The 24515-nt window shown below is 50.2% G+C and overlaps 1 protein-coding gene across 2 annotated transcripts in view; it reads left to right on the top strand.

The window, feature by feature from the left end:
* The first annotated feature begins 8855 nt into the window (after positions 1 to 8855).
* Positions 8856 to 24515, top strand: part of PLXND1 (plexin D1) — a 66189-nt gene continuing 50529 nt past the window's right edge. For both annotated transcript variants that reach the window (XM_030458199.1, XM_030458198.1), the window contains exons 1-2: positions 8856 to 10193; positions 22465 to 22641. In XM_030458199.1, coding sequence (XP_030314059.1) covers positions 8886 to 10193; positions 22465 to 22641 — 1485 coding nt within the window. In that variant the 5' untranslated portion in view covers positions 8856 to 8885. The remainder of the gene's footprint in view (positions 10194 to 22464; positions 22642 to 24515) is intronic.

Below are 24515 nucleotides of genomic sequence, written 5' to 3'. Positions count from 1 at the left end.
CTGGTTTCACACCAAAATCTCTGGAGGGAAAATGCTGGAAAGCAGGGGGGAGGGAGGAAAGGGGATATAAGATATGACACCCCCTTTGCCCCAGTTCTTGATTGGAAATGTTTATCACTCTTCACCAGCTAATAACTAGTTCTAATTTAATAGAATGGAGTGAATTGGTCAACATAAAATGTGTTTTTGTTTTCACACCTGACTAACATGGTCTGAAATGATTGGGGGTGTGATCAGTCATACAATCTGTTTTCCAAAAGGTCTCTTTTCTCTCTGCTCTGAAGTGTGAAAACAAGGGATGCTATTTCTTGTACTCTGTAAAGAAAAATGTGGATTGCAGCATCTTAAGGAGCCATTAGGTGAAGGAAGCCAAAGAAGGAAAGAAAAATCAAGACATTTTCTTTCCAATAATCACAAGCACTTGACCTCTAGGGACACATTTGTAGGAAGCACCTGAAAACCTGCCATGGAAATTTCCCAGCCCCACAATCACATTGTTTTCTGCATCCTTTACTGGGATAATATTGAGAAAAATCAAATGATCAGACCATTACTTGATTTTTTTGTTTTGGATTTTTTTTTCAGTTGCCACTAATAACAATAAAAATGAAATTACCCACCCCGGACTCTGAGTTCCCTTGATACATAGTTAAAACACACAATTATGCAAAGTAGGCAGACTCTCACTGCACATTATCCCAAGCAGCAAAGGTATGAACCAAACATAAAACCCTCCACAGATACAAATTACTCACCCATCAAAAGTAGTACTCACTGTGGACAAGTAGACTTTCAGAAGATGATTTTAAATGTGCAGATGAATGTTACAGCTGGTAAAAATTTATTAATCAATTATTCCACAGCAGGAGACGGAGATTTGTTTTTCCTAAGTGTAAAGGGTCTTCTATTTTGCTGCTTGAAAGAGAAGTGCCCTGTTCTCTTGCTTTCTCAAATCAGGAAGGTGCGTGATCATATGTCTAGCTTTAAGGTCTCAATTAGCCCTCCTGGAATGAAAAGAATTATTTGTTTTCTTCAATAGTGTCGCACCATTAGACATCTTGCAAAGAGGAGGGGGGCAATAAATGCAAAGGTATAATGCAGATGCCTTTTCCTAACCCTTCCTTAGCACACTGCTATTTCTCTCTGATATGCACAGAGCCAGGGATCTGTGTGGCCACCTTGCAATCTGTCTGGTGTGTGGCTCTGTTGGCATTTGCTAACATCAGTGCTGATCAGCATGCAATTGAAACCCCTCCCGGTCCCGAGCAGCCAGCCAAAACCTTCAGCTCTTCCCAACAAATTACTAAGCTGGCCTTGCAGCAGGGAGCTTTCCACATCAGCCGAACTGCAGTCCCGGTAAACAGCATATGTGAGGATGAGCTGGTGAAGCTGCCATGAAGGCATTTGCTGCTTTCAAATCCCAGCTCCCGTGCTGCACACAAACCTGCTGTTCCAGCAGGCAGAGCCCACCCCTTGGCAGCAGGGGCAGAGGGGCTAAAATTCAGCATGTTTGTAGTGACTGCAGCATGCTGATGGATCCCTTGGGTGAGGATCATCAGGTGCTACAGCAGCAGAGCTCACATGGGCACCTGGCTGACTGCTGGTTTATGGCTGGTGGGCAATATTCACAATGTTCAGGTCCAGCACCTCCACCAAGCTCTAATTTCACAGAGTTCATGGAGACCTAATGCTACCCACAGCTGTGCTGGGACCACCTTCCTTGGTTCATTAGTGTTTCCTAAATCCATTCATTCTCCAGTTGCTTCTTCTGATGCTTCCCTCTCACCTCCCTCTGCCTCATGGAGGTTATGAACATGAAAGGAGGAAGCAGGCATCAGCTTTTTTTGTCTGATTCTCTAACAAAATGCTCCAGTCAGGAGCTGTTCCGATTAAGTCTTAGTGTAAAACAGATGCAAAGTTTCATGCAACAACTGAGGTTGCTTAGGGAAAGGGATATATTTTTATATGCTGTCTTTCTTAATCTCTTGCCTAGGATCAAAGCTTTTAGATCTGACGCTGATTAAATGTGAGACCCCAGCACAATCACTAAAGTATTGACCACCAGTTTCTTAATGATTGTCTGGGAATGCAATGTGCATTTCAAATGCTGACCACTAACAAGCCTTTTCTTTTTCTTTTTTTCTTTTCCTTCCCCCCCCCCCCCCCCTTTTCCCCTCCTCTTTTCCCACCCCCTTTTTTCCCCACCTCTTTCTTTCCCCCATCTTTCTTTCCCTCCTTTTCCCCCCTTTCTCTTCCTCTTCCTCTCTTTTCTCTTCCATACTTTCTGTCTTGGAAAGCATGGCAAACAGGTTTGCTACATAGTGCCAGACTGGGAGGCAAGAGGTACATTTACGCTCAAAACCCTGTATGAATGTCCAGCTGCAACAGTTTCCAAGCAAGGCAGAAGCTAATGAGTGAAAGAAGTTGTCAGTTGCACTCATTTGTCTGCCCTGTTTTCATTGGAATAATCAGGCAAGGCCCACTGTGTTATTTGGATTCTCTAAGGTGTAATTTAGGCATGAGATGTTCATAATCAACGCTCATTTGCATCAACCAGTAGAAAATGTGAGATCTCTTTATTTCAAATGCCGGGTTAATTACTAGTTTAACCAGTAATATTTATTCAACATTCTGTGTGTGCCACTGGGCCAGATCCTGCCACTCTTCTGGAGGGCAGGGCCCTGTGAGTGCAGTTCTGGTTTTGCCAGGGAAAATTGGTGTCAGATAGGTGCCAGAGAGATCTGTTGGGAACAACATGACCTTCCATTCTGCAGCCCAGGTATGAGCTTAAATACAGACAGTGTTTTTTATGGGCCACACTGTTAACCCTGCTAGTGATGAATACTAAACTGCCTAGAAAATAGCTTTATAAAATCACTGGGGGCATTTGTGAGATGGGAATTGCTCTGTGTGTGCCTGGAGCTCAGGGACTGGCCCCCAACTGCTTTGTGAGTGCTGTGCAGAGAAGCCTAAACACTGCTAAAATGAGGCTGAAATGAGTAAGGCAATTGATCAACAGTTTTGATTGAAACCAGAAGTAAGTTTTGCTTTTGGGTTATTTTGGTTTTGTTTTTTTGAAACCCAGTCTCAAACAGCCATCACTTAGAAGAACATTGATCGAAAGATAAACCCAGTGCATGAGAGGACCCTGGAGGTGAAAAGTACCACTAAAGGAGCCTGATTAAGTCTTAGTGTAAAACAGATGCAAAGTTTCATGCAACAACTGAAGTTCTTTTTGGCTAGAGAATTAAAAATTCTGCAACTTGTCCAGTGTAGGACTTGCTGGAACTTTAAATGTGTATGTGCACATATATATATATTATTTTTTTTAATACATCTGTGTGTGTGACTTCCAACTTCTGGGTTATCTCCAAGATTGATGAATGTGTTGACTGCTCATGAGACATGCATAAACCTTTAGGACTGTTGGGGTCAAATGGGAAATGTCAAGAACAAGATCACACTATTTACAATGTGTCCAAAAATATACAAAACCAGATGACACCCATGAGTGACATTATAACGAGAGGGAGCTATCAGAGGCAATGTGAAACACGTGCTGCTGGGTGCCCTGCATCAAAGATTCCTCCTGGAGCTGCAGATAGCTGTCAATGGGCCCTGCCATGCTGAGGGAACATCTGAAGCTGGTCTAGGGTCTGCTCTGTTCAGCATGGTGGAGACCAGAGATGCTTAGAGCTGGACACACTAAACACAGAGTTGACTCAGAGCTCAGTGAAACCTACTATTAAAGCAAAATACTTAGGTTTGTACTAAGGTGTGCAAAACAAACAATATGATTGATCACATTTAACCCTTTCACTTCAAAGCACATAATGAGCATTGACATTGAAGCCTCAACAACCCTGGTGAACATGGGAGAGATTCAGGTTGAAGCCACTGAGGTAAATCAAATTGGTTTGGATTAACTAGGTTAGTGTGGGCTGTATTAATATATTTACAGCCTGGTGATTATACTGTGGGAAGGAAGGGAAGAGGATTAAGTCTCTGTTTAAGCTGCATTTTAGTGCAACCAGTTCTTCAGTAGTACACAATTAAAAATATAGTCTGTCAAATCCCGCTGACATATTTTGGCAATAGATATTTCCTTTAATTGAAAGCAATTGTTGTGTTGTGAGCTTTCCCTCTTCCCCATTTGTTTCTGTTAACGGGTAATGGTGGCCTGGCTGCTGGAGCACATATTGAGCAAATGCTCACTGGAAAGCCAGCATATTGTGAGAAGCATGGCACAATCCTGCCTAGTTTCATAAGGAAAAACTTCCTCTGGGCTTTTGGCAGAGGATGCTTGAGCAGAGCTGGTAGGAGCAGCCTGCAGTTTGGGTCAGCTGGGGCCTTCATGTGTGAATCTTGGGGTAAAAGCCAGGCTGGCTTCCAATGCAGCCGTGCTTTGTTTTGAAGAATCAGCATGACCCTCACTGTAAATCCCATGAGGGGATGCTGTGCTTTATGTTGCATTCCTTTCCTTTGCTGGGAGCTAAGTTCTGCATCCTCTGCTGCTGGAAGGCAGGCAGGAGCACTGGGCTGGTGCTGGTGGCCTGGCACAGAGGAGACACTGCCAACCTGGGGCCTTGGTGCTGCTGATGTTCCAGCAAGAGCTGAATGCTGCAGGTGAGCAGGGGATCAGCCCTGGGGGATCACCAGACCCTGCAAGGTCAGTCCAGGCAAAATGGTGCAAAGACGGTGCATCGACCAGAGCATGGTCTGTGGGGACAGGGGATAGGCAGGGACTAGAGACTTAGTGCAGCAAGGCAGGAACTTGAAGGATCTTCACCCCTCCTCTAGCCACAGCACATGCTAAGTTTCCCACAGAGCAAAGATGGAGACACATTTGAGTGGAGACACACCAGCCATGTTTCCAGCCCTGACTGCTGCGAAGCTGGGGCGGGGGTGTGTGTGTTAAAGCTGAACCCTTTCTAAGCCTCTAAAGAAAATAAAAGCAACAGGTCACCAGGGAGATCTGCGGGAAACTGGGGAACCTGTTGTTTTTGCATGCCAGCTCTCCACCCACAGCGCCTGGGTCAAACCCCAGCACAGGCTACAAAAGACATGGTTTTGTTATTGCTTTGTGATAAACCTCCTGGTCTGGAAAATCCTGCCACTATTGTGTGCATGAACTTTCACCAGCACTGAATCCATCATTAACCTAGGAGGAGACCTTTTCATGCTCACAGCCTCTGTCTGCACAGCTCCTCTCTGGAGGCGAATCCCTCATGGTGAACGCGTCAGCCAGCTGCAGGCAGCAGACAGGGTTATGACTGCATTACGTACTCTGAAGGGAGCAATGCTCTATATTGGGCTGCGAAAGGTTGATCTTTTGAAACAAAGAGACTTGAGGAAAAAAAAATGTGATTTTACTCAGAAAGGGCTTGAGGTCCCCATAAATCCCTTACATCCTTGCTCAGAGCAGGGCTGGAGGCCAGCAGCAGGGTGGCAGTGGAGCATGCCTGACCGGTGTGATTCCTGATACAGCCATTTGCAGGGAAGGCTGGGACCACACCGGAGCATGTGTTTAGATTAAAGGACATTTGGGAAGGGACCTTGCCTTAATCTTTCTGCTAAGCACCTAGCAGACTCCTAGTGTGCTAAATCATGAGTAATAATAGGAATGACAATATGGCTGCCTTCTCTTGAGCAGTGCCTGCCATATAGAGTAACACAGGGACTCCTTCCGTTTTTACCCAAAAACTTACTGAGGATTGCTAATCAGTCAACGTCCAAGCCTTCTGTTATTTCTGAGTGCTCTGAAGCGCCTTCACCAGCACTTTGCTGATGCATCCAACCTGATGGTACTAATGCCTGTATGGGCGAGGGTGGCAGTCAGGAGAGCAGCAGATGAGTGCTGTGATCAGAGCACAGCTCTTGTGCAGGCAATGATTGCTCTGTGCCGAAGCGCTTCTCAGCTCCTCGTGTTCCCCCAGTACATGGATCCTCTCCACGTGGAAATACTATTGCAGGGAGAGCCCTGTCCTGTCGTGTGGGCTAAGCCTGTAGAGACCAAGCAGGATTGCTCTGCCCTCACCTGGCTCTTACCCTCTTCTCTTGGTTAGCTGCTAGCAGCCTCCTTCTGGATGGGGAAAAAGCTTGACTTGGACCCCTGCCCTGGTCCTGCACAGCTAGTCAATGGTTGTTATCAGTTTGGGTTGCTGAGCAGGAAAGACAGTGGCCAAAAGTATTCAACACACATCTGCTTAGCATTTGTGAACACACCTTAAGGGCCTTGTGCCAGCTTGCCCTGCACTCATATACAAAATGACCCGAAAAACACACTTAAAAGACAGTAGAGGAGAGGGGGGAAAAAAAAAAAAAAAAAGAGGATTGGCTGCCTGGAGGGGAACAGAGGGACCTTCTGATACCTGCACAATGGCTCCAGGGTGGTGGAGGTGTGTTGGCTATTCCTTTGCAGGGGCACTGAGCATCCACCTGGTGATGGCTCAGGGCTCATCTCTGCAGGGCAGAGGAGGGGCAGCTACCCCATGCCCCAGTCAGGCCCTCCCTGTGTCACAAGAAAGGACACAAAGCTGGCTGCTCTACTCCAGGTGCCAGCTCTAGGCTACCAGGGGGTCCCTGCTGCTGGTGTTTGGCCCTGCTGCCAAGTCAAACCTGGGCATCCCGGTGCATGAGAAGAATCCGCAGTGCTGTGTAGTTATTTGGGAGATAAACCCCCATAAATAAATAGATGTTTATGCTCCCTGTATTTAAGTGATTAGATCCTGGCTTTTGACCGTGTTGAGTCAATATAACCCAAGTAATTGCATGAGTAACTCGTGTTTCCCCTAAAGGGAAACTGTTCTTGTGTAAATATATTTATTAATAATTGAAGTGGGTTTGAGTTCTTATGCACACAGTCCCTCTCCCCCACAGAGAAGTCTGAAAGGTTGTTATCTTTAGACCTGTGCAGAAGTCAAATGGGAGGGAATTTGTCGGGGGGTGATGGTCTGTGGCAAGAGGCATGTGGTTTAATTTTGACCTTTTTTTCCTTCCCAAACAAGAAATGATGGTGAGATCTGTGTATGAGATATTTAAAAACCTCTACTATTCCATTAGGAGCATTACCCTGAAATACTCACTGGAGCTTCTAACAACCCAGATAATAGGGGTGGGAAATAATTTCTGGAAAATATTGCCCTCAAAGCATCTTACCAGAGCATCGTTTCCTAACAACAACAACAACAATAAAATCTTTGTCAAATAATCCTTCAATACCACAAATATTTGGACTTTAATTGTCAGTGTAGATAGCTGTTCAGCATAGGAAATGGGAGTCAGAGCTCCTGGGGATGTCTTTCTGACAAAGCCAGTGCTGCATACCTTTTGGTAACTCACACATTTTTCTGTGTTCTTTGGCCTAATTTTTTTTTTTTTAACTGACGGTAATCTGGAAACTAATTTGATATGCCTTAAAAGGCTGATTTCACAGGGAAGATGCTCTACTATCAGGATAAGCAGCCATAAGAAACCCTAAAATAGGCAGATTAAGGGTTAGGGATCATGGAGGCTTATTTCTGTGCAATTAAAGACATGATCACATTTGAAAATTGCTAACTTGTAGTTTTTTTAAAAAAACCCAACAACTAAAAGTTCAACGTTTAAAACCAGCTAATAACTCTATTAATTAAGGATATGATTAGCAGATACAAAGAGTTAGATGGCACAGAAGCACAGCATTTAATTCAGTGCACATTTTTGGTGGACATGGTGTGGCCAAGGCAGTTGTGTATTAATTAGTGCTCTGAGGAAAGGAAGGGGGTGAGGGAAATTGGCAGGTGTAGAAATGAGATTAGACAATAATGGAGGATTTTTCTCTGCAGAACATAAGTCGTGCAGAATCCTCATCAGCCTCGCTAACATATTTTGAATAAATGAAGATACATGCCAAGAGAAGAGACAGAGCAGCAGGGCACAGCCTGGGCAGAGGCTCACCGCCCCGAAAGTCCGTTCCCCTCCACGCCGATGGGGTCCGTTCACCCACCCCCAGGCGGGGGGAGAGGGGCGGGGGTGCGAGCTGACACCTCCCCCGGGCCAGGTCAGAGCCCGCGCTGTCTCGAAGTGCGGATCCCGGTGGGCGGAATTTGGGAGTGTGATTACCCTCTCGCTGCATCTTTACAGTTAAAGAAGAGCCCGTTGGAGGGCAGAGGAGATGCACGGTGCTGTTTACGAACTCGGCTTTTGGCAAGGCGTGCGGACAAAGCTCCCCTGGGGTTGGGAGGGAGCCCGGCGGCGTTCCGCTCCTCGCCCCGTTCCGCGGGGGCTGTCCTCTCCCGGGAGGGCGGGAACGGGGGAGACCCGGGGCCAGGCAGGGGGTGCCCAGGGGTCGCTTATCGCCCCCACCCTCAAGCCTCCCCCAGACTGCGAGGAGCGCGGCCGCCAGGACGGGACGGGCATTATCGGTGTATCCCGGGCTGCCTGCCCCGGGGCCGCCCAGCCCGACTGCCGCGTCCCGGCCCGCCCTGCTGCTCGGAGGCTGGGAAAAGCGCTTCTTCCCCCGGCCCCGGCCTGTTCTGCTGGCAAAGGCAGAGGAGACAGCGGAGAGGAAGGCGGAAAGCCCCAAGCACGCAGCGGAGGGGCGGCTGCCGGGGTAGGGGCAGCCGGCCGGCTGCTGCCCGGTGCACACCAGTAACTCCCCCACTCTGACATGACGGCCCCCGCACCGAGCCGGTGAGGAAGGCGGGAGCGGGGGCGGGGGCGGGTGGGGGGCGGGGCGGGAGGCGCGGCCGTGGGCCACCCCCCGCCCCCGCACTTCCCGCGGGCGTCGCGCGGCGGGCGGGCGCTGCCTGCGGAGGAAGCGGCCCCGGCCCCGGCCCGGCCCCCTCCGCTCCGCTCCCCGCGGGGCCGCCCGGCACTCTGCGGTGCGGCGGCGGGGCGGCGGGATGGCTCCGGCGGGCGCTGATCCGCGGCCCACCGCGCTTCTACCGCTCCTGCTGCTTCCGCCGCTCCTGCCGCTCCTGCTGCTGCCCAGCCGCGCCGCTGGCCTGGAGGTGCAGCGCAAGTTCCTCTCGCCCACCCCCACCAACAACTTCGCCCTGGACGGCCCTGGCTCCCGCGTCTACCTGGCGGCTGTCAACCGCCTCTTTCAGCTGTCGGGGGGCGACCTGGCGCTGGAGGCGGAGGCGGCGGTGGGACCGGTGCTGGACAGTCCCCTCTGCCACGCTCCGCAGCTGCCCCAGGCGTCCTGCGAGCACCCCAAGGTGCTCACCAACAACTATAACAAGATCCTGCAGCCCGACCCAGAGCAGGGCGTCCTCGTCGTCTGCGGCTCCATCTACCAGGGCCTCTGCCAGCTGCGCAGCATGGCCAATATCTCGGCGGTGGCCGTGCGCTTCCCGCCGGGCGGCAGCGACCCGGCCTCCGTCGTCCCCAGCATGCTGAACGTGGCAGCCAACCACCCTAATGCCTCCACTGTGGGTCTGGTGCTGCGCCGCGGAGGTGGCGGCGGGGCGCGGCTGCTGGTGGCCGCTACCTACACGGGCTTCGGCAGCCCCTTCTTCCCCCGCAACGGCAGCCTGGACGACCACCGCTTCGAGAATACGCCCGAGATCTCTATCCGCGCCCTCAACACCCGCGGCAAACTGGAGAAGCTCTTCACCTTCGACATCAACCCTTCCGACGACAATGTCCTCAAGATCAAGCAGGTCGACAAGGCGCGGCACAAGCTCAGCTTCGTCCGCGCCTTCCTGCAGCGCGGGGCCGCGCCGCCCTCCCGCCGCCCCTACGCCTACCTGGCCCTCAACAGTGAGGCCAACGCGGGCCTCAAGGAGAGCCCCTCGCACAGCCTGCTGGCCCGCATCTGCCTGGGCGAGCCGGCTGAGGCCACCCTCAACGGCAGCGGCGAGACCAAGAAGCTGACCGAGTCCTACATCCAGTTGGGGCTGCGCTGCGGCGGAACCGCCGACGCCTTCACCCGGCTCGTCTCCGTTTTCCCGGCGCGGGCGGCCTGGAGGAGACCCCCTGCCCCCGGCCTCCCCGAGGAGCTGCTTTTCGGCGTCTTCGAGCGGCCCGGGGCCGGCGGGGGGGCACGGCCGCAGTCCGCCCTCTGCGTGTTCCGCTTCGCCGAGATCGAGGAGACGATCCGGGCCGCCCGCAACTCCTGCTTCGTCAGCCCGGGCGCCGGCATGGTCACCGTGCTGGACAGCGTGGTGCAGGGCACCGGACCGGCCTGCGAGAAGAGGAACATACAGGTACGGGCGGGGCGGGCACCTGCCGGGGACGGGGACCCTGGCACAAGGCGGGGAGCCGAGATCTGCGGACGCTGCGGGCACGGACGGAACAGGACCGTCACTCCTGCCGCCCCCCCGAGCCGGGGCTACGGAGGAGGGGTGTGTGTGTGTGTGTGTATGTGTGTGAGTGTGCTCTCCGCCCCGCTCACCGTACTCCACTCTCCCCGTGTCATTCCGTGTCATTCCGTCCGAGCTGGTCGGGTCCCCGCTGTCCCTTACAGCCAGAGCGTGCTGCGGGGTCGTACCGGGGGGAGGGAGTGCGTGTGTTGGGGGGAGCACCCCCGACCGCGATTCCCTGCCCCCGGTGAGCGGCAGGGACTGCCTGATGGGTGCCCTTGGCCGTGAGCATCGTCAACGTTGGCCGGGACCGCATAGACAGGAGGATGCCTTGTGCCTCGCGTTCGGGGTAAAAAGTTTGCAGTTGTCTCAGTTTGTTACCGTGTGGCCGCAAATGTTAACGTCTGCTTTCCCTTTCACTGAAGATATGAAAAGCTTGGGGAAAAAAAGACAGAGAAGAGAATTGCTTTAAGACTACATTTTTCCCTTCCTCTGGGAAAGATGCATAACTGCTCCATCAGAGATCGTAAAAACATCTGTTAGATTTCCAAGGCAAGACAGAGCGCTGGGGCTTGGGCTTTCCTGTGTAATGCCAGCGGCAAAGAGAGAAAGGTTTCCCATGGTAACCGAAGTGTTTAGTGTGGCATCTCCATGCTGTGTTAAAATACATAGTCTTAATGCACTGGTTCATAGACCTACTCTAGCAAAGGTGAATCGTTTTTCCCTGGTGGCAAAGTACAAGCTGCCTGACAGCCAGGAAATCTGGTAGTTGCCCTGGCTTTTGAGTTAATTCCACAAAGACTTGGCGTGTTAAACACTGGGAGCCCAGTCTCAAAGCCTTGTCACAGTCACGGCACTCAGAAGAGTCACAGAGAGGCAGGAATCATATTTAGAGGACGGGAAGGCACCCACAGTTCTTGCTGGCTGTGGCTGAAGCTCAGTGTCCCTGCAAATCCATTCCCAGCCCCTGGCAGGGTCACACAGTCTCCAGCAGGCAAGTCAAGAGGAGGCATCGTGGCTGAGGCTTCTGGGGGTGCTGAGACTCAACGAGCTGGTTGTAGCTGAAAGTCAATGGCAGAATGACACTCTCTTCCTTTGCACTTCCTCAAGGCGCCAGGATTGTTGGGTAAATAATGTTTTTTCTAACTTCTGTTCAGTAAGGAAATTGCCAAAACTTTCCAACCCTACAGAGTCAGTAGTAACCATCCACTGTGGTGAGATCAGGCTACAAGGAAATCTGTGTGCATGGAGACAGCAGTATGGCTGGTCGTTATATAGGGTGGACAGGGAAAACCACGTTCTAGTCCTGACTGACACTGCTGCTGTGTCACTGACCTTGAAGTAGTCATTTAGCCTCAGTTCCCTGATTTGCTGTATACTCATGTATTTATACCTATTATTCATAAACCTAACTTATTTTTAGTGTAAGATTGTATTTGTAAAGCTGCTTTGAGATCCTTTGATGCTAAGTACAGCAGGATATAAATGAACTATACCATTAATATTCCTTCATGCCTAGTATTTCTATGCTTCCCATTTATTTGAAGTGTATTCCTCCGAAACAGCTGACCAAGCCTGCTTGTAAGCCTTCCTACCCGTCAGAAGGAGAGCCTTTTTTTTTTTTTTTTTTTACTTAATCATTAGAATTGCCAACAAGTTAAGAAGCTGTTTTTGTTTTTGAGTCCTGGAGTGGCAGTGTCAAGAGAAGAGTTATAATACCGTGTCGTGTTTCTTTGTGGTGCAGAAACCTAACATCAGTTTCCACCAATGAAATTCTCTAATACATATTGTCTCCCAGCCCTGGGAACACAGCAGGAAAATGTATTAAAGCAGCAGCTGGTTTGGAGGAGCAGATCAGCATCTCACTGCCTTGCTATTATGAGCTCCAATTCTCCACCCATTAGTGGGTTTCCAGGTTTTCTTTCGCCTATGCATCACTGATAGGTGCTCTGGTATTACCAGAATTGTGGCTCATTAGCCCTTCCTGTGGACTAGGTTGTTGGGTTTTAAGCTCCTTCTGCAAGAAAACATAAAAACCTAATGATGGCCTGATTCATTCTGTTGGGCTGAAGTAGTTGGTTGTTACAAATAGGGAGCATGGGCTGTTAGGTGTAATGCGGTGTGAAAGGAAAATCATCGCCCCCTTGTGTGTTCTATTCTGTCTAATTGAATGCTCTTCTCCGGCATGCCGGGCTGGGGCTCAGCCAGGAGCTCAGCACTCTGCTGCCAGTGATGAGTCTCGGCAGCAGGCCCGGGTGGCCAGTGAGCCAGTGTCCCCATGCTGGGCAAGGGGAGTCACCCCGTCAGCCTGGGAGGGGGACATGGCTTGGAGGGAAGAGTGGACTTTCAATCAAGCAAATGCTTAACGGATCTGGAGAGGTGGAGAAAATGTGCAGAGGAGGATGGTCTGGGTCAGGACTGGAGGCTGGTTGGCTGGTTTCAGGGAGTGCTGCTGAAAAGTCGCATAGCAGGGAGGTGAATTTGCAGTGGGAGCTTATGGGAAGGAGGATATATCAGAGAAGGATTTAGTTTGATAGGGTTCTTGTGCTGAGAGTGAGTGGATCAGTGCTAAGATTGCTTCTTCTCAACAGAAATAGCATTTTGTAATGAATTTTGTGTCAAATACCAGTCTGTCTTTGTAATACATGCAGTTAAAATGAAATACTTGAGTGGAGTCACTGCTGTGTTTTGCCTACCTGAAGCCTGGGTGGAATTTGGACCAGAGAGCCCAGGAGAGGAGTATGATCTCTTGTTAGCAGACTGTCCTTAATGGCATTTGCGGCAGTGTGCTGACAGAGCTTGTCAGATCCCAGGGACGGTGTGTGGGCTTGCTTCATATTTGAGCTCTCCTGGCCAGCAGGATTACTGCGGGTGGGTGTGAAGATCGTGCCCACGGCATGGCTGGAGCGCAGCTGTGGTGTGCTGGAGCCTGTCAGGGAGCACACTGGGCCAGACCCTCTCCCCAGCTTCCCGCTGACCATCAGGAGTGGCCATAAGACTTTGAGTTTGCTAGCCCAGGATTTACACTTCTCCTGGGAAATGTTTTGGGGTCTGCAACTCAAAAAAAAAGGCTGAAAATCCAAATTGTTTCCTTTGCTGAAAAACCTGGGCACGGTGGCATGGGATAATGATGTGTTTCAGCATTAATTCTCAAGTTTCTGGCTCTTGTGACTTTGTGTCAGATTCTGCCTGCTTGTTGAGCACAATGTTTTGTGGTGTGATGATGAGATACCCACCAGTGAGCTTTACTATAATGGGTTGTTAAATAAAATGAACTTCTTGGGTAGACTATATAAACAGTCTCAGTGTATGTGTGCTTGGGCATGGAAATGTGGTTTGAAACCAGTCAGAAATGTTCCCAAAGAAAAAAAAAACAACTCAAATACATGTCAGAATATGACAAAGCATCTACTTACTGTCCAAATATACTGTGGCATCTCCGTGGGATTGTGTTATAAGAGCTGAATTACTTTGAAGTGCTGGTTTATACCAATCTAGAAATTCCAAACATGAAAATAAATGTGCTCTAACTTTACATCTACTCAAATCTCGAGGATTAACCACACAAAGGAAATTGGGAATTTACACTTAATTTGTCCATTAAAATGAGGCAAGAGTTCTTGTAGTAGACCTAATTTCTGCTTTTTTCAGCCAGGGTTGCTGGCCCTCACCTGAAGGTGCCAATGCCCTGTTGCTGCAGAGCTGCACTCTGCTCTTCTATCACTGCAATCCATTTCTCTTCTGGGTGTTGTTTCACAAGCTGTGGGAGGTCAGTGTCCCTCCAAGCCACTGTCCAAAGGCTTGAAAGTGAGGGGTTGATCTGCCCAGGAGGGGTTGGAGAATCTGAGATGCCCCAGAAGAGAGGTTTAAGCCACAGCCCAAGCTTTGCAAGATTTTGAACTCAGGCACCAGCACTGCCAACCTGCCCCGTCTCCCAGGCTGTGTCAGTGCGTGACAGCCAACTGCTGGCTGGGTTCCCTTGGGAATTGCTGTGGAAAGGCGATCTTCTGTTTGCAGACAGGCACATGCAGGGAGCTGGGTGTGGAGAACAGGGGATGGGTGAGTCTCGTCCTTCCCAGGAAGGCAGGCTCAGCTCTGGGGCTGCCTGTGCCGGGGCCCCCCGTGCTTTGTGCCAAGCAGGGGGGTCTGGTGGGGGGTGGGTTGGTGCCCCGAGCCAGAGGTGGGTGGTTGGAATGTGCCTGCTGCGACCTGGGGCTCACCTCTGCTTTGCATCTCAAGCTCAAACATCAGGTCCCAAATCACAAAGGGAAATTTGGTTAAAGTGGCAGAAGTTTCTGTGCCTGGAAAGCAGAAGCTGTGCTGCTTTAGGTGGGAGGAGAAAGCAGCTCCAGGACGTGGCAAAGCACCCACCTGCTCCCAGAGCACCAGTTCCATGGTGCCCCGTGAGAGAAGGTTGGTGGGGTTGAGGGCACCTGGAGGGGTGAATAAGGCACCTAGATGTGGGGACAGGTGCCTGGGGATGCTGTAAAAGCACCTTTCCACCCCCTGTAAGCCCCAGCAGACATGTATTCAAACTCAGGGAGCTGCACCCAGGAAATGTAATAGGTCTGAGCCCCTGGCTATGGTAATTTAATGCAAGTGGGATCTGCTTTGCTTTTTATTTTTGTATTCTAGTTGTTTTTGTTTTGTGATGAGTTGGTTAAGAAATGAGTGTAAGTTCTTGTTATCTTTTCAAGTTGGGATCTCACACCTTGCAGCAAGTGGAGGAGGTGGCAGACTGTCTGTGGCACTCTCCTGCTTCCGGAGACCAGTAGAACTTATTGGTGTTTTTGAGTGGAGGGCGCAGTACCCACTCTGACATCTGGATGGAAGCTGTGCTGGTGGCTGGAGCAAGGCTGGTGGGGATATGGGACATCTTACCGTTGCAAGGGACACTGCTTTGATGAGATTCCTTCCACTTTGGTATTGCAGGTGGTACTGTAATACAAATCTTCAGTTCTTACCCAGAAGCAAAATTGCCTCTAAGTCTGGATTTTGCATATAAATACCTCTATTATTTGAAGGTAATTTGGAACTTACTATCCTGTTTCTATCTCATCTCTGTAAAAAGTATTATGCTGCTTTGTCCTGCTCCCTTCTGGAGCAAAAAGCCTTCAGCAATTAGATGCTTGCCCCACTGTCTGCTGGTCGCTGCCAGCACTTAATGAGTTGTGAGCTGCTAGTGTCCAAAAGCCACCTCTGGTGGATCGCCTAATTAAAAGGGGCCATCAAACCCCTGGACTGTTCTAGAAAATGGCTGTGTGTAGAGTGACCTTTTTAGGAGGATTTGAGAAAAGTTGACAGTATAATGATGGCACTTGATGAAGAAGGGGAGATGTGAAAGTCGAAGGTTTTACTGTAATATAAAATAGCTGTTTCCAAAGTCATTTGAGTCATGAGTCTCTGTCATCATTCAGTATATCTTGTAGGTGGAGATGTTGACTGCAAGTTGTGCAGAGGCACCAGGAATGGTGGCTGGTGTATGTGGTTCCTCTGAGAGCTGTGGCTACTACCCTGGTCTGAGAAGTGGCTCACAGAGGTTGGGCTTTTGGCAGTGAGTGTGGCAGGTCGTTAGATGGCAGGGAAACTATGACTAATCTCTGCTTGAGGGGACAGACATATTCACATTTGGGGAGCAGCTGATACAGATGATTTCTTCCTGGCACCTTTCTATTTGGTTTGAATCACACATGTCCTCCTGGAATTCCCCAGGGCCACAGAAGAGCTGTTTGGCCATGGTCAAATGAGCTGCTGAGGGAGGGCTTCAAGCTTTGGGGAGGAGCACTGTTGCATAAGCACAGGTTGCGCTGTTATGTTGCTGGGATCACCTAACCATGGTGTCTTATTTTGCTGAGATTTGGTAACACAGCAAGCTGCCAAGTGCAGTGGATCTTCCTGAACATCTTTGGAAACATCAATTTCTACAAGTCTGGAAGACAGGCAAAGAAAACTATGAAGTGGTAGAGTAAAGGAAAGCCTTCCAACATCTGACCAAATAAGAGAGGTGCTCAGTTGCTGAATCCAGTAGGACTGTTGATTTTTAGTGAATTTTGCAATTGTTCTGCTGATCCTAATTTCCTGATTTGGGAGGCGGGAAGGGGGAGAAGGAAGACCACAGAGGGAGATGCTTTAGAGAAGCAGTCCTAACAAGGCTGAAGGCACAGTGCATTCAGGGAGATGCCTGGAGAATGTTTTGCTCTGTACAGGTGCCACCTGCATGAGGAGATGCTGTGTGAGTCTCAGGGTTACTGTGGGTCAGAGAAGCTGTGCTCACACCTTCACTCTGTGTGCTGTCTACAACCATCCCTTTAATTTGTTTGCTTGGAGTCTCTCAGCCCAAAAAGTGTGGGGCAGCAGCGCCCTACAAAGGCAGGTTTTACTGGGAACATGTAAGGGGAGAGCAGCGTTCTGCTCATTATCTCAGGACTTAATTGATTCGGCAGAACTAATGAGGAAAATATTTATTATAAACTCTTGCTAAATGAAACAGATTTGAACTGACACGTGCAAAAGACTGGTTGTGTTAGGTTACTTTAATGGATGCTTTTTTCAGCCTGGACTGGCACAGATATGCCTTCAGAGCACTCTGAGCATGTGAAGTGCTAAGTGTTAGTAGTAGCAATAATTAAAAAAAAAAAAATAGCCCCCAGAGATGGAGGACCAAAACTCACGGTTCACCCAGGACTTCTCCCTGTGGGAAGGAGTTTGAATAGTTGGAGGCTGGTCACTGAAGCCAAGGCTCAACAGAAATGGGAAACACAATCTTGAGTGGTGGGAGGGGGCTCTGCCAAGGAAAGAGCAGCTAAGAAAATACAGCCTGAGTGAATCAGGCATCTTATTCCAAGCAGTTGTGAGGTGGATGTGTTGGTTGGGCTGTTTGAGTGACCTTGGGACAAGGCATGCTGGCCTGATCCTCTCTGCTCCTTCTCCCTTGGAAGCGGGGCAGAGGAGCTGCGGTTCCAACAGGCACAAATTTAAAGGACATCCCAACCCTTGCTGCTTCAACACTTATGCTATTTTGACTATGACAGCCCCTTTGGAGCCTGTTGTTTGTTAATCCCTCTGCCTGCCCATTCGGGGGATTTTGATTGTATAATCTGAAGCATTGTATTTAATGCAGGATGAAGGCTAACATAATAAGCTTGACCAGTCTTCCTGGCAGCATGAAGGATCTGCAATTTCAGTTAAAAGACTACTACTTTTTAAATTTTCTCTGCTCCCATCAGCTCCCCATGCAGCAGCAAACACGTGCTGCTGCAGCTCTGCCAGGAGATGCCCAGACCCTGCTCTCCTGTGGGGTGAGGAGGAGGGACCCCAGCCAGGGTAATGTGTTTCAGGGGAGATCTGTGTAGAGCAGGTCCAGTCAGGCTCCTGTCAGCACTGTCCTTGGCTTTTGTGGGGTTTGTCTCTGAGATCAGATGTGCTGCAGGGAGCATCTTGTGGCCCTTCAGACCTCCTCAGCCCTCGGGGTTTGAGGTCTGCAGCTGCAGTGGAGGTGAAGGTGGCTGTGGCCACAGGGTTGCAGCAGTTTGACCTTGGGCTGGCTGGAGGTCTGTGTCTCTGCAGACTCACTGAAAACAGTTTGTGGTTTGCTTTCAGGGGCTGGTGGGCTCAGCCTGTCAGGTCAGCTCTGGTATCAGGCGCATGGTCACCTTGGCACCTCGGTCATTACCAAAACCCCAGAAATGGTTGAAGGACAGGACAAGTGTATGGGTAGCCAGGGCAGTTGCGCAGATTCCTGAGTCATTCTTGTGCAGTGCAGAACATGTCTAAGGTGATGGAAAGTCCCAGGAGAGCCCTGGGATGTGGTCCAGGTGGCAGCTGAGAGCAGATGGATGGGCATTTGTGCAGCCCATTACTGGTGTCACTCTGGTGCTCACAGAGCACCCTGGGTCATGGCTGGGACTGTGCAAACGTGCAAGGCACGGCAAAACCACCACTTCCTCCCTCAAGAAACTTGTGGTTTCAGTAAACAGTGAAACCAGGGTGCAAAGCTCGTTTTAAGCCCTTTTCTTAAAGGATGTCTGCTCTGCTGGGATGTGTGCTGATTGCCTGGTGGGGGTGATTCGTGAGAAAAATTGAGCAAGAGTCATTTTATGAGAGGTTCTCATCCTGAGTGCCTTGACTGGCCAAGAGTGCATGTTGATTTGCCTCCCATTGCCTAAAAAATGTGATGGGAAGCCAGAGGAGCTCTGTGATAATGCCTGCCCTTGCGGCTGCAGCACAATTACAGACTGCTTACGTCTCAAGTGCCTTAACAGTAGAGCCCTCTTCTGAGGATGACATTTTCCTCCAGGCATCCCAAAAAGCCTGTTTTTGACAGCTCTAGTTGCGACACTCGGGCAGATAAACGCATGATTGTGTGTACAAACTGCTGGCGGCACGGGGGGGCTGTGGGATGAATGGGCTCAGCCTGGGAGGGGGGTCAGGCCAGTCTGGGCTCAGCTCGACACAGAGCAGGGCTTGTCTTTGCTGTTTGCCTGCCTTGCCACTGTCTATCTCTGGCTGCTGCCGTACGGTGTCCATGCAATATTTCCATGTTGTTTTTAAGCCTTTCTCTACTGTGTGGCTCTAAGTCCATGTGCTGCTATTCTCTTTGGGCAGCATCCGAATTATTTGGAATATTCTCTCTACAATCTGTGTTTTCCCTGACTCATACCTAAATGTTAATAAAAGCCTAATGGTTTATGTTAAGGAAGGCAAAAGATAAAACTAGAGCCCTTTTATCACAGGCTTTAATGGCCTGAAAATGTCAGTTGTGTGGGAGCAACTGCCAAATTTTGAGCCTATGAAGATGATGGCTAAGTCCCACAAATCAACAAGTTCGGAGCGGATTATCGGATGCTGGCTGTGTCATTTTCCCAGGACTCCAGGCATGCTGGAAGCCAACACTTTAATCCGCTCTGATATGATGCATGAAAGGGGCCGGACTCCCTTTTGCCTGGCTGCAGCTCTGCAAAGCTTTCAGACCCGCCGCAGCAGAGTTAGAAGGCCATGCTGAAAGCAAGAGCTGCAGGGCTTTTTTTTTTCTGAACTGCAGACTGCTTTTGATTCAAAAATAAACTCCATCTTTGCTTCAGAACTATTTTTAAGGTCACAAAGACAGGATGCAGAAATCAGTACGTTTCATGGTTTTCCTGAGTGCTGCCTCACCACTCCTCTTCCTCCTTCTGTTTCCAGCAGACTTCCTTCCCGAAGGGACATCCTGCGCTCCTGCCTCTGGGGCACAGCGACCAGGGCTGGGGGGCTGTAATGGAAATTCTGGAAAATCCCTTTTTCTGCTCCTTTTAGGCCTGGAAAAAAGAACTGAGCTCACACTGTGAAAGCGGCTGAACTCTTGAGCTCTGATGTGACTGGAAATCTTTTATCTCTGCTCCACTGTGTTTTTGCAATCACGCTCAGGGGTTAATCTGATGAAGCCTCCTCTTAGATGTGGCTCCTTGGTCTGTATTAATTTGCATCCCTTGTGAAATGTTGCAGAAGTAGGAGCATGGAGTCCGCCCTCCCTGGTGACAGAAGCGGCATTGGCTAGGGCTTGTCTCCAACTTGTGCCCGAGGTGGCTCTTTGATAGCATCAGAGCCAAATGTTTTGGGTGTGAAAGGATCAAATCTAGACTCCATCAATATTTATGTCAGTTACTGCGTACCCAGAGTGTGCAGCAGAAATAAAGTGGTGATAGAGTTGTTTTAAAATGCGGGTGATAGAAAGAGATTGGTTTTGGAAGAAAGCTTAAGGTTTATGCTTCCCCCGTTCAGAGCTGGGCAGTTTGGCTTAAGGTGGAGTGAGATTTAACCCATCCTGCCTGGGGAAAGGCTTTTAGCACAACCTTTAAGTGTGATTGCCCAAGCTGCAGGGATCACCTGGTGCCTGCAGAAGGATGTGACTTGGCCGTGTCCTGTTTACTGATAGAGTTCAGGTGTCCCCACAGTGGGCAGGCAGCAGCAGCACAGTGTCACCCACACTGGGACCGCAGAGGGAAACACCATCTGTCTCCTCCTGCCCCTCTGTCGGAAGAGCTGGTGTCGTTTGAAGAAAGGTGTTTCAGAGGAAGGATGTGTGCAGCCAAACCAAGTCTTGGCTGCCTTGGAATAGTCACATCCTGTTTACCCTGGGAAACACTTTGCGCTGATATTAGCTCTGAAGTGTGTGATTTATAAACAGGCAGGCGCAGCAGATAAGGAACTTCCCAGGATTTCAGCCACCTGTGAGGAGAAAGGGCCACATCCCCAGGGAAGGGAGACAGCAAAGCCACAGCTGGACAGACAGTGGTCACTGTGCTGGCAGGGGTTGCAGGGATGAAGTGCTCAGCAGCCCCAGGAGCCCCTGTGCCTCAACTTCCCAGCAGGAAGGAGCTGCCTGAGCTTCAGAGGGCTAATATTAGTAAAGAGTAATGATGAGGGGCTGGAGAGAATCATCCCTCAGACAAATAAATAAACCCAACTGCATTTCTAAAAGGCTGTGCATGGAAGGTCCATTAAGTGAGAAGCGTGAATGACTCGCTGCATCCTCTGTGTGGTATGAAAAAGTTGTTACAGGGGAAAATATACACACCTAAGAATTTAGGCTGCAGTTTTACTTTTTTAATAGAATGAAGTGCTGTAAAACTGCAAAATGCATTTAGCAAAGTCACTTGTGTCCACAACACTTGATCCTTTCGTCTTGGTCCCATGTCAACTTGGGAACTCTGGAGCTGCAGCTCCAGTGGTGTCGTCTCCTTCTTGGCTTGGCTTCAGCAGAGGAAGTTTATCAAGTCAGTCTTTGTCTCTGCTCATCGGGGGCAACAGCAGCAGCAGGGTCTGGTGTCTGCTGGGGCACAGGAACCGAACACAGCCTTTGCGCACCCAGTTTTAGAAAGTTTTGGGGTTTTTGTTTAGGGTTTTAGTGATTTCCTCCACATTTTTGTCAGGGGATACATTGCTGAAGGGTGGCACCAACCCAAGAGACAGAGTGGTGCCAGAAGGGCAGGTGGACACAAGTGGTGAGTGCCTCCAAACTGGGGTAAGCATGGAGGGGTGGTCCTGCCTGGGTCTCACACTGGCAGTGCAAAGCCTTAAGATTTGCCTAATCTTCTAAACTGTCTGGAAAGAGGGGGCAGCTGAAGATTTATTCTAGTTTCATTAATGAAATAATAATGATAATGAGGGAATTAAAATACAAGTGCTGGTGCACTGAGCCCGAGGAGGAAGGACTATGCTGAACAGACGGGTTGTCAGCTTCTCCTGCCTGGGGGAAGCACGTGGTCCAGTTTCTTAACTGATACAGCCTCAAATCCTGCATTTCTTCTACTTAAATTAGAGCTCTTGATGATTATTTTGGAAGGAATATCCATGTTATGTCTGAGTTCATTAAGGCATAAAATGTGCTTAGTTTTAGGGGGGTCCTGGCAGCCTACAAACACCCATGGCTGTTGGCACATCACCCCCAGCTGTGTTCCCACCCACAGGGTGACAGTTGTCCTGTGGGTCCCCTTGCCCTAAGCTTGAAATGACACCCCAGACGATGCTGTAGTGGCCCTTGAAACATGCCTGTTATTTCATCTACTTCAACTGGACCAATAGCTCTTGGTAAGAGCTGCTGCTGGGGTGACAGCAGGTAAATTGTTGGCAGCAAGGCCATGGTGATGCTCAGGCATTGCTGAGTCCATCCACAGTGTCTGAGCAGAAATTATAAGGAGCATCTCAGAGGATGCAGTGTGAGAGTGGTCATAAATCTTGGGTGTGTCTTGGCAGGGTAGGAGGAATACGAGGTGTCAGCCCTCCTTTCAAATGCTGCTGTCATGCAACAACTGTGCTAATTAATTTAGCACAGGATAGTGAAGTCTGTTGTCTTGCTTTGGGCCAAATGAGCTGAGTGCCTGCTTGCAGGCAAGGCTCTCAGATGAGGAGTCCTTGACAACTGTCCTCTGACAGCTGACAGCAGATGTTATGGACCCAGGAGCTTTGCTTGTGGCCCTGGTCCCCAGCCACCCCAGCTGAGTTCAGATCCATGTACCCCTGAGGGCTGACCATGGGAAGGGGGGACCCATTGCAGCTCTTTGCTCCCCCATTAAGTGGTTGCATCTCCCCGTTCTGTGACTTGGTAGCAAGAAGCTTCCCAGGGCTGCCCACAGGGTAAGCCAGGGTGGGGAGACAGGGTGTTTGTGCAGCCCTTTGACATGTTGCTGTCTCTCCACAGCTGCAGCCGGAGCAGCTGGACTGCGGAGCCGCTCACCTGCAGCACCCTCTGGCCATCACCAACCCCATCACTGCTACCCCCATCTTCACACACAGTGGCCTCACTGCTGTGGCTGTCGCCAGCGTCAATAACTACACCGTGGTGTTCCTGGGGACTGCCAGTGGAGGACTCCTGAAGGCAAGTGGAGCCCAGGGCGGGCGGGGGCTGTCCCCTTCCAGAATCTCCGGTCTGCGCTGGGGACAACCTCTCTTGTTGAGTTTGTCCTGCTTTCCTTTGGAGAGGGAGAAGTAATGGGATGCTGCCGTAATTTGTGCAGTGATATATGCTGCCTGGTGGCCATTAATTACTGTTCAAGGCTGCCACACAAACAGGGTAGTCTTGATGAGCCCTATGCTGGAATTGTTATTGTGCAGCATTTAATTACTAACAGCTCTTCTAATAAGTTCTCCCTCAGACCTGCTGCCTTCTGAAGGGTCCATGTAGACAGAGCAATCACTGGGAAATGCTTTGTCCCAGCTGAGTTAAAAGCAGGTGTGAATCCATGCATCTGATGGGGATCTGCTTTCAATAGCATGCCAAAGGCAGTGTAGAGCAATGCAATACCCTGGCTCCAGAGCTAAGAAGCTAAGCCAATGTTCAGTAATCTTAGCACTTGAAGTTTGCAAAAAAAAGTTTTTATGCCAGCCAGTCAGAACAGTTGGCATGCTCTCAGTATTCCAAGTCCACAGAGAAGCAGGGAAAAAAGACCCTGGAGTAGAGACAGGGCTCAGACCTGCTTTGTCTCAGCCTTGGGTGAGTGGTGTATAATCTGGAATATTGAATCAAAATGCTTGGAGAGAAGAAAACTGATCCAATCTCTTCTCTCACGTCCAAGTGCTCCTGGCAGAAATGTGGGAAGGATCACAAAGCAAGCACTGCCTTGGTTTCTGCCCATGGGGGCAGGTGGTGGGAGGATGCTGGCACCCCGGGCAGGTGGGGCGGGTGAGAGGGGGGAGGGCAGAAGCCACACGCAGCGCAGCCCCTGTTCACACAGCATTAACAGCTCTGCTAGCATTATCATCCCCTAGAAAGCAGCCTTATCTGCTGAGGCTCCATTAGGGAGAGGCTCCTGGCTATCCTTTGCTGGGATAATTTGCTCAGATAGCTCTAATCTAATTCTACAACACAGCTGCATAACCAGAAGCCCTTTTACCTTCGGGGCTCCTTGTTATTTGGCACGGGATACAAGAGACTTTGTGTGAGTTATCGCTCAGATTTGTTGCCTGAGAAAAGACAGCAAAGGGGCAGAAATAGTGCTTGACCAGCTCCTGCCAGCAGCAATTAAGGCTGCCAGGGGCATATTTGGGGAATTAATCAGATGGACTGCAGCTGGGCACTTGGTGAGGACCGTTAGCAATGCCACGTCCAGGAAAAGCAGCGCTTGGGAAGCGGTGGCTGGGGCGAGGTGTGCCAGGGGCAGTGCCCTCCAAGGAACTGGGGGTGGGAAGGGTCTGTGCTGGCCAGTGCCCCCATGCCCAGCTCTGTGGACAAGGTGCTGTGGTGGCGTTGGCCAGGACTGCAGCCCCTCTGCTCTCTCCAGTGTCCGTGCAGGACGTGTCCCCAGCCCTGCGGGGTGACCAGTGTCCCTGCCCTTGGCGCTCTCTCTGGTGCGGCTCCCTGGACCCAGGGAAGGTGCCTGTGCCGTGGGGGCAACAAGCACAGGAGGCAAAGGGACCCAGGAACAGGCACCTGGAAACAGCAGATGTAGGGAAACCTCAGCAAGAGAGAGGGGGTGGTCACAGAGCTGAAGTGGAGGGTGTCAGGACTTGGTTCATGGATGTCTTAGATGATCCCAGGCCATATTTTTCCAGCAGGGATAGTGATAGCTCCCTTCTTTTTCTGCACAGTAGCTTGCAGTGCTTGCATAGGGTTCTTAGCAGGGGGAAGCCCTCAGCTTTGAGCTTGTGCTATCTCCCTAGGACAAGTTGATGCTGCTCTAGTGTGAGAATTAATTAATCCTATATTAACTAATTAATCTAGACTTCAGAGAGCAGAGGCACACTTGGTCCTTG

The sequence above is a fragment of the Calypte anna genome, chromosome 12 (assembly GCF_003957555.1).
Source record: "Calypte anna isolate BGI_N300 chromosome 12, bCalAnn1_v1.p, whole genome shotgun sequence".
NCBI classification, from domain to species: domain Eukaryota; kingdom Metazoa; phylum Chordata; class Aves; order Apodiformes; family Trochilidae; genus Calypte; species Calypte anna.
This window is presented reverse-complemented; position numbering and strand designations above follow the sequence as displayed.